Below are 10,941 nucleotides of genomic sequence, written 5' to 3' on the forward strand. Positions count from 1 at the left end.
CATTATCCTTACCTCCATGATCTTTCAGGCGTTCAGGGCACACCTTTCTTGTGTGACCCTCCTTCTTACAATGATAGCATCGAATGCCAAATGCTTCGCCACTGTAAGACTTCGACTGGCTTTTGCCCTTCTTCTTGTCAAACTTACCATCCTTTCGTAAGAGTTTTCCTTTAACGGCAAACCTTCACCAACAGTCGAAGGTTTATGCTCTTTTCATTCGTTCAGGTCCTTTGAATATAGGGCTGATTGAACTTCTTCAAAGGTCAGGGACTCCCTTCCATACAAGAGAGTTTCTTTGAAGTGAGCATGTGATCGAGGCAAAGCGCACAATAGTAACAGCGCTTGATCTTCATCATCGATCTTCACATCAATATTTTCAAGATCAAGAATCAGCTTGTTGAATATATCCAACCGCTCAGCCAACACTTTGTCTTCAATCATCTTGAATGAATACAAAGCCTGCTTTAGATATAGTCGATTTACCAGCGATTTGGTCATATACAAACTTTCAAGTTTCGCCCATAACCCTGATGTCGTCGTCTCCTTTGATACATGTCGTAGAACCTTATCACCAAGGCTCAACAGAATTGCGTTGTGTGCTTTCTCGATCATAGTTGTCTTCTCCGCTGTCGTTAATGCAACATTCATGGCTGCCTCTCCCTTCAACGCTTCCAAACAACCCTGCTGGACCAGTAGGGCTTTCATCTTCAAGCGCCATAGACCGAAATCATTCACTCCGGTGAACTTTTCAATCTCATACTTTGTTGAAGGCATCTTCTCCACGTTCACCGCACCAATTTGTTGTGAATTCAATACCAAGAACAAAGTATAATGCAAGGGAAGAATAAAGAACATGGAAGAAGAAGAACACAAGAATTGGTTATAACTGCTATTCTTTTACTTTCTCTTAAAACAAGATTACAAGTTTACAAGAATAACAAATAACCTCTCTCACCCTAAATTAGGATTTGCAGCTTAGCAATGATAAGAGACTAGTATGCTATTTATAATAAAACCTAACATATACTAACTAATGGGCTTTTTCCACAAGGCCCATTACACAAGCCAACTTAATAAATAAGCTAACTTAACAAATTAGGGTTTAAACACTAAAACCTAATTTAACATACTAACAACCCTAGCATCTTCGACACAAGCATGTGAACAACCTTCGACTTCATGCTTAATCCTGTCGAACCAAGAAGCTACCCTTCCGCCATACTAGAGTTCGATCCAATATCTCACACTATGTTTGAGAATTTGGAGGGGATGAGAGGAGAAGGTTTTCGAAAACGAATTTTTAAAATAACATAGAAAATATTTTAAAAAAATTTAAGATTTAAAAAAAAATAATTTTGTATAAAATGATAAAAGAGTGTATATAATTATTTGTTTACCTAAAGTTCAATTTTGTTCACACATTTGTTGGAGTATTATTTTATAAAAGCATTTCACATCATCCTAAATTAGTTTTTAAATTCAAAAGGGAAGTTGTTTGAAAAAATTAATGCTTCAGTCATCTTTTTAGACTTTTTTGAGTCACCGCTCAATTATTCAAGTTTTGAAATGCATAATTAAAATTGTCTCAAAATGAATTATATTTTTAGAATTTTAATATATATCATTTTTTATTCCAATTTTGATACCTTTTCATTATTTTTAATTTAATATATAAAATTTTATATTTATGATAATTTTAAATCTACCGATATTAAATAAAGAATACTTTAATAAAATCATTATTCTCTCTTATTCATTACACCTGAAAAAGTGAAAAAATAATTATTAAATAAAATAAAATAAAAAAATCAAATGATATTTAATAAGGTGTAATTATCAAGTTTGGTATAATAATATGATTCCTCTTGAATTACTTATTGAATCTGTTTGTATTAACTTTAAAAAAAAATTATTTATATATTTAAATATATATTTTGCGAAAACTTTTTTCAAAATACTAAAACTTTTTTTAAATTTATGCCACTTGGATGGATGAACCCAGATTCAATTTGGGGTGATGTCTGGTGAAGAAGGAGGATAAGGATTTTTCAACATTTAAATTCAAAAACTTGTGACAACTGTTCTTTAAGTCTTATCAATTGTGGTGTCTCAGGGATCAGACACACAGCACGGCCTACCAGGCAGCTACTACTATTTTTGGAAATGGATAAGGTACTTTACTAGTTTTGTCGTTTTCTTAATGATTTTAATATTTTATTGAATGATTTATGATTATTTGTTTTTTGTTATAAACGAAACGAGTTTGGTAAGTTGGGGACAACCGACAATGAGCTAGTATTTCAAATCATCTCATTGTATTTCACTGTAAATTGTGTTATTTTTAACCTGTGTCCTAATGTTTGATTTTTAACTAGATTAAAGACTAGACATAACGGTTCAATGATCATTTGAACTCATAAATTTGTAACAAAATGTAACATGGCAACCTCATTGATTGGTCTAACAGACCTTAAACTTTATCTTCCTTCTTCAAAAGTTGTCATCATGTCTTCTTGTTAAGAGTACAAATCGTATTCCTTTTTGTTTAGGTGTAAATAATACAAAGCATATTCCTTACTATTGTTGCAATTTCTAATTTCTAATGTTCCAGCATGTTGCGACTATTTATTTTTATATATGTGCAGAGACAGAAACTTCTGATGTACATTTTCATGTTTAGGGGTGGAAGTAGTCCCACATGGGCTTAGTCTAGTCTCAATTTGACAAAAGTCTATTTATTTAGGGAATTAGGCAGCTTAAAATTTGCTACTACATTCTTTTGAAAAATTAAAAATATTTTTAGATTTCAGAAATATATCTTCGAACGCCCCCTAAACGCACACAATTCTTTCGCTTTTAGTTATGACTAAATTTATTTTAAAAATACATTTTCGAAACTTGCTGAGTAACTATTGGAGTGTGTGATATGGGATGGAATCTGAAAGAATTTTAATGGACTTACTTACGATACCTTAGGTGCAGTTCAACCGGTTCATACGGCATCGCTTAAATCATTTCATTATGCATGGTTCACAAATCACAATAATTTACTTCAGTTTTGTTGAACTAATGTATATATGTTCTTGCAATAAACATTAGTATATTGCCATATTTGTCTTCAAAATTCTATGCTTCTATTTGGTTTTTGAAGGAAATCGCAGTAACACCACTCGTTTCACAAAAGCTACAACTAGTAACTTCTCAAAATTGTGGTGCAATTGGTTCAGAACGCGCAGTAGCGGTGGCATACCGCTTTACCAAACACACGCTATATGAATTAATGTATTTTCCTTCAATATTTGTCTTCAGATATGGTAAACAATATTGGTAGAATATTAAAGTACAATAGCACCTCACTTGATTTTTACCCAAGGAATGTACATAACACTCCCTGTGCAAAGATTTCACTGTTTCCAAAAGTATCCTTCCAAAAGTAAAATGGGCTATTTATGACGTGTTTTAGTGAAACAAATGATACGTTTGAAAATGTATTTCTAAAATAAAAAAAAAAAATTCAAATTTTTATATGATGTGGGTTTTCCACCTCTTATAATAATTCTCTTTATTTAAATAGATAAGTCTTAAATCTATTAGGTCGGCCTAATAGATTTTTCTATTAACCTTTTTTAAAAGTAAGTTAAATATTTTTTAAGACTTTAACATAATAGAACCTATCATTAGAGTATTATGATAAATGATAATTACATGTGGCATATTTTTCAAGTTTTTCAACAAATTGCAACACATTTCTAGAGCAGAAGTATTATCTTCCTTTTCACATTCTAAAAAGGTAAAATCATTTGAATATGTCATCTCAATATAAGTAACACCAATAATTTCAAACAATGGTAGTCTTTATTTGTTGGTCTTATACATTAAATCGATAGAGTGAAAAATGTGTTAAATAACTTGATGAGTTCAAAATGTGTCTTAAAAATATCTAAAACATACTTCACATCCTCACACACTTTACCTAGAAAAATATGATGCTCATTCATCGGTTTCAAAAACGATTACATTTCAAATCTTGGATTACTTATCACGTTGTTGTTTTTGTGTTGAACATTATAAATTTGTTTAGTATTTAAGACATTATCAGATTATTTTTTGTTTCAAAGTTGTGAGTATGTTTTTGGACTAAACCATTTTTATTTTTATCTTAATAACAATTTTCAACTCATCGGAATCTAAACGATTGACAATAGGATGACCGACTAGCTTGTGATCAAAAGAATGGTTATGTACACCGTAAAACATATTAAATTTTCAAACATTTTTCACTGTGTGGTATCCGTGTAAATTAAAAGGACAACTACATTTTTTTGTTCTGATGTCATCACGTTTTAATTTTTAGATAGGTTTTTTATACTTATCACATCTTTTACATCTCATTGTAGCAAATATCGATCTTATATCAGAATCAAAATCAAACCTTTTGATAATTATCTCAAAGCCTAATTTAGCAACTTCCGCACTAATTCATTGAAGTATATGACCATGTTGCATAAACTTATGTTCAATGTTAAATTATTTTCTAACATCAATGTATATAACATCATATTGAAAAAACTCGTGACAAACCATATTTTTATGCATTAATTGGGTTGACAACATCAGGATTCATCATAGCTACAACAATTAAAAATGAATAGAATTCAAACAACCATTTCATTAGTCTAGAAGTTACCATCCAGAAGAAGTTTGAAAGATTTCGAATGATACATTTCGGACAACTTCCTCAATGCAAAAAAAAAAAAAACACAATAAATCAATAGAAAGAGATGCATTTGTTCATTACCAGTAATTTATCATTATTATAAAACTTATGTTGAAATACAGTTTGATTGTGTTACCAAACACAATAATTGAATTAGAAAAAAAAAAAGATATTTTAAGAGGATTTAAAGAAATATGACATAAAGTCTTCAATGAGAGGGCTTCAGAAACTTATCATGTGTAAAACCCTAAGATTTAAAAGATATGATTTAAACTATGTTACTTAGTGTACTTAGTATCCGAAAATTATCTTTCAGACAAATAAATTTCATACACTATTTCGCATTCCAAAATAATCAAATAAATTTCTTACACCATTTCACATTTTAAAATAATCAAATCCAATTGATTAAGGTGCATTTGAAAGATAACTTCCAAACGTAATTTAAAAACTAAATGAACTCTTATAGACACCCTTTAGTTAAACATCAAACTCTTAATATTATTGCTTAGTAAATAAAACCAAAACTTCATTTTAACAAGTGGTAGTGGAATTGAACATCTTAGCAACACAATTTTCAGAACTAGTGAATTAATAGTCATTATCATGGTCATTGTAGAAATTTGCTTATGAAACAAGCAAATTCACACAGAAACTATCCTATTCAACAAAGTACCCAAAGTTAAATTTGTATATGTCATTGATTTCAAAGCACAGAATTAGTTTTATCAAAATAGTGAATGGTTGTATTTAACACAATCCTTATCCTTATCTTCAAATAATTAATGAACCATGAACCATTGGCTGTGTGATTCATTACACAGCACAATTTTTCTCCTTGAATAACCAGTAGTAGAGGGAAAAAAAGGATAGATAGTGAGATTTGAAAACCCTTGACAAGTTTTTGATCCTACACACCAATTAATCGTTAAGCTTAAATAAATACAACAGCAAGCAAAGCAGAACAAAGCTCACACTCACAACACTCCAAACAATACCTTCTTACAACACTTACAATACAAACACACTGCAAATACCTACACCCCTCTCTCCATTTTGCACATACAATAATTTTGCCCTATAGTTTCCTCATGAGAAAAGGCAAACTCTTTTTTAAAGACCATAAAAATCAAATCTTCGTGTTGCGTCGCTTTTGGTCAGGCAATTTGCTTAACGCCTGCTTAAGATGATTCTCTAGTGCTACCACTGTTACCTTCACCTGCACGATTTTGCTCACCGACCCTGGCTGCCAAGGCTAACACTTCTGGCGACATTTCCCAGCTTCCACTTTTTCTTCCCCAGCTAGATCGCCTAGGATGAACTCCAACACGGTCGACTGTTTCATCTACTGTCGTCCTAATTTCAGAAGACAACTCGCCGTCTTTTACATTCACACGATCGTTGCTTATTTGAGCATCTGAATCGTCCATCTCCCATACAGCTTTCCTTCCCATCTTTACGTCGTCCCCAGGTTTTCCCAAACTTTGGTTCATATATCCTCCACCCACTGATCGAGCAGGTAATGCTGGTTCGTTTGGCACTGTTGCCCTGAAATGGTTCTTTGAGGGGGTTATGCTGATGCAGAATATCTCTTTGAAATTATTCATCACTCCTTTGTTATACGGGTTTGCCCGGCGATCATATCGGTATCTGAAGTTCTCATAAGTAGTCTGCCAGAACGATAGAACATACATGAATCAATCAAGTTGTATATGTAATTAAAGCTTGTGGATTAAAACGAATAAAATCGTACCTGGTTTGTACTTATGAGATATAAATGGAATGCGGTGAGGCCACCGACAAACCACATTGATATGAAGGTGTAAATTATTAAAACTATGGAGGCTGGAGTTTTGATCATTGCCTTCCAAATTGTTGTTTCCTCATACGACATAATTCTTCTAATATAGATCCAGCTAAATGCAAAAACGTACACACAAAGTAGCGTAGTTGAGAAGACAAACATGAAGAAGAAGCGATAATTACGCTGCATAACAATTGCCAAAGCATTAACATACATATCAAATATTCAAGAATGACTTAAACTGAAAAGTTATATCGGAAGAAACAATTAAAAGACCCAACTTACCAGCCCAATACACTGACCGACCCAGGGACAGTGATGATCAAACCGTTCTACACAGTTATTACAGATTGAGCAGTGCGAGCATCGAGGAGGCCTGTAAAGCATGCAAGTATCACAATACTTGACCTTAACAACAACGCCATTGACCTCAACCTCCTTAATCCGTGGCAACCTCAATTGGGGAGTCTGACCAGCACCAAGATCTGCATTACTATCGAAACCTTCTGGTTCTGGAGGATGTAAATTGCGTGGTATTATGCCAGGATCTCGACCAGATGTTAACAAAAGAAGAACCAAGTCCTGAAAATATGGTAGCATTAGCATTCGTTTGTAAAGAATATCTTCTAGTGTGCATAGCAATGAAAAATAGTGAATTAATGCCCCCACCCTTTTGGTGATAAAATAATCACCAACGATTAGACGGTTAAAATGGGCAAACTGGTACTATAAAGCACTAGTATAGACAGTCATGGGAAGGGTCAAATCCATTGCAGATCTGTTGTAAGCAGCCTTACCTTGCATTTGCAAGAGGCCGATTCCAAAACTTGGACCTATGACATCCTAAACAGAGGTCACGTGGCAGAACTTCATCATATTATCCATTTTTGGAATCTAGTAAGCCTAACACCAAAATAAAGAAATAACATGAAACACCAAAACTAACCTTTCAAAATAAATTCCTAACATGTAAAATAAAATAACTCAATTGTAGCATAACATGCTACATTGCATTAGATAAAGTAAATATCATCTAGTGGCATTACTAATCCTCTATGACTTGCCCAATTTGACCCTCTAAACCCTGTAGTTATAATTTGCCAAATATTTGAGTTTAAGAATAACCATGTAGAGTTGCAGAAAGAGCGATCGTGCTATTACTAATAACAACCCAGTAGAACAATCCTTGACCAGATTTTACTTACTTTTCAGCCAAACTTCAAATTACCAGGGGTCATTTCTTTTGAGAACCGCAAACAATCCTGTTATGCTAAAGATGTGGATGACCATAGTCCGATACACAATCTTAGTTGGTTGTTTACTAGTGGATTAATTAGGGAGTTAGTTAGGATTAAAAAAATAAGGCAGATAGACCTTTCAAAGGAGTTAATAAGGGAATCTTTCAAGATTACAAAGGAACAATAGAGATGGACAAATTATCCAGAGAGAAACACATGAACACCACATGAAGTGTTGATCTCAAGGGAGGAGTGAAGGACGATCAAAAAGTGGAAAAACACAACAGTTTTCGCAGGTTGAGTTTTGTGTAGTCATAATTACTCATTATTGCCACCAGAGCAGCCGAACGCAAGGTTGCTCTTGGTAATGGAGTGGTCTTTAACAAAAACGGAAATATGGATCTTGAACGTAGCAGCAGAGTGTCCCCCGCCACAGCCACCAGACAGTGGCACAGCGCTCAAACGTTAGACGTGGTTTTATGGGCGTGAGAATCAATCAAGTGACATTGCAAATCTTCAAGTGACAACACTATGGTTCAATGAACATGGAAGGTCTAGTGACTAGGATGCACGTGGAAGGTCTCGTGGCACGGCACTTAAACATTAGACATGGTTTTGTGGGTGTGAGAACCAAGGAGGTTTGTAGTTTTACATTGCAACTCTTCAAGTTACAACACTATAGTTAGCAAGCTTATACTGCCAAAACCTCAAAATCCTGCACATGGTTCAATGAACATGGAAGGTCTCGTGACTAAGATGCACGACAGTGACCTGCAGTGTCACCCTCGTGAAACATGGAAAAGAGCAAAGTGCTAAGGCATGGGGCCAACTTGTCGCCTTAGTGAATCGAGCATCACTGCAGGAAGCATAGGAATAAAGCTTAGCTTTATCCGGTAGCCTTGTTTAGTAAGTTTTCTATTTGATTATTTGTTGGTAGTTTGCTATCAATAAAACTATAGGGACATATCTTCACTATTTCTCTATTGTTCTTACGCTTAGAACTCTAACAACTGGTTTAACTTGTCAGATCACCAAAAGCCATGGTGAGCACAAAGAAAACTCGTATGAATGCAGTTTGTATCAATCTCCCATACAAAATTTTATGCCAAAACAACTCCAAAGTTTCTTCAAAACTCCATATTTTCAAGTACTTTATTTGAAGAGGGAGTCTTATGCTAAAACCCCTCTAGGTTTTCGTTGATTCTCTCCATTTATCCTCTAACTTCAACAAGTGTATTTCAACCATTAATTCATTTGATATAACTTGCTTTCCCTTCTCAAAATAGAAATATACTCTGCCTTTAGAAGTAGAAACGAAACCTAGGAAATTCAAAACAGTCTCTAAAATTAAGATTCTTCATATAGATTGCAATACTCAATTTTCTATTTCACCGGGAAGTTAACATATTAGCTCACTGCTAATATATCATTTGTTATGTAAAGCAAAGGTTCTCATTATTTTAATCATATTGGATTATCAATGCAGTTAAACAACCTACAGGAAAAAATATCTTATTGTAGTATATGAAATGAAAGTAAGAGACTCACATAAACTGTGAAAACGATTGCAACAGCCATTACGGAAATCCCCCAGTGATCAGAAAAATCATTCAATAGTTTTCTGGCAACAAAGACACAGAAAACTGCGACAGGAGCAACAATAAGGAAAACCGTCAGCGCCAACGATCTCACATCTGGTCCAAATATAAACCTTCCCTGGAGAAAAAATTTCTGCAAGAAAAGGATGGAAGCAACAAATAAGAATCTCCATATTTATGATGAATCAGAATCACCAATAAATCAAAACATAGCTGAGTCAGTAAACAAGTGTTTTTTTTAATACTGAAGATTTTCTACCGTTTGTGAAACTGTAGAAAACTATGACCCTTTCCTATCATGTCCAAACTCCAAAGAAAGTACAGCTTTCAAACTGTTTCAGTAACAGTTAAAAGCGACAGAACATAACAGGAAAAGCACCTTCAAATGTATGTATCATAATAAATCAATCAAACTAGAGAACCTACTAGTTGATTTTGAGTGAATTTATTCTGTAAAATTGATTTCGATTAAAAGTGGGTTGAATCGCAAAATTGAGTTGAACACTAAATTTCAATGTAAAAATCACGTTTAAACTCAAAAACTACACATTTTAGCAAAATCAATTCTACACCTCTGGAATTGCTTTTAGCACTTCCATAAGCTAAAATAAACATACACTAAATCAAAATCTTGGCTAAGAAAATCCATCCAATTTCTTTGGAAACAATATTTCTTTTACTCAGCTCATTCCAAAATGGTAACACCCCTAACATATGAACACAAAACCAGTGTAAATTAAAAATACTCTCACTCTCACACTTAAATTAAACAAACGAAAAGCTACTTAAAATCCAAAAAAAGGGGAATTTTCTGAGAGCAGAAGCAATTAAAAAAGTATAAAAAACGAAATCCAGAAAGAGAACTAACATTGCTTCCTTTCCAGGCTTGATAAACCCTCAAACCATCGGATCCTGAACCCGGATCCGAGCGTTGAGGCGGAGGCACCACGTACATACCGCTCAGAGTTCAAAACCCTATGTAATTTCAGAGATTCAGCACGGAAAAAGTAAGAAAAAACAAGGTGAGAGCTTGAAGGGTTCTAAGGCTGAGAATTGAGAGGCATGGGTGAATTTGATGACCCTTTTGGGGAAAGTTTCCGGCGAAGTTGATGGGTCGCGCCGGTTGGGCGACAAGACATGAGGGGTTGGTCGGGACAGAACAGAAGAGGGGGTGGTGCAGTAGTAATAATGTAGTAATGTGGGTATGAAGAGTTTTCTTTTTTTGCTTTTTCTTTTTCTGTCTATGTGGTGAGTGGTGTGATTGGTATGTGTGTGAGAGCTGGTTTTGTTTGTGTGGAAAAGGCAAATTGCAAGGGATTTGTTTCTAACAAGTTGCATTTTTTTTTTCTTTTGTTATTTTCTCATTTTAATTATCATATTCATTAATCAATAATGAATATGTTAATGAAAGCATGAGAGGGGCTTTTAAGTGAGAGATAAAATATACTGACACAATAAAAAGTGTCCAATTGTATGCCGAGTAGTTTTATCTTTGATCTTGATGATCAGCTAGATTAACACTGATAATAACCAAATCAATAGTTTGTCACTATGATGACTAAAGACAATCATGTCTCCTTATTG

The 10,941-nt window shown here is 33.9% G+C and overlaps 1 protein-coding gene across 1 annotated transcript; it reads right to left on the reverse strand.

Annotated features, from left to right (window-relative positions):
* Nucleotides 1-5,599: 5,599 nt before the first annotated feature.
* LOC131609818 (probable protein S-acyltransferase 7) lies at nt 5,600-10,637 on the reverse strand. The gene is made up of 5 exons (XM_058881627.1): nt 10,226-10,637; nt 9,308-9,490; nt 6,807-7,103; nt 6,471-6,704; nt 5,600-6,387 (listed from the first exon to the last, which is right to left on the reverse strand). The coding sequence occupies exons 1-5, from the start codon at nt 10,310-10,312 to the stop codon at nt 5,899-5,901; spliced, it is 1,290 nt and encodes a 429-aa protein (XP_058737610.1). The 5' UTR covers nt 10,313-10,637; the 3' UTR covers nt 5,600-5,898.
* Between the last annotated feature and the right edge of the window lie 304 nt (nt 10,638-10,941).

This window comes from Vicia villosa, linkage group LG6 (assembly GCF_029867415.1).
Source record: "Vicia villosa cultivar HV-30 ecotype Madison, WI linkage group LG6, Vvil1.0, whole genome shotgun sequence".
NCBI classification, from domain to species: Eukaryota; Viridiplantae; Streptophyta; class Magnoliopsida; order Fabales; family Fabaceae; genus Vicia; species Vicia villosa.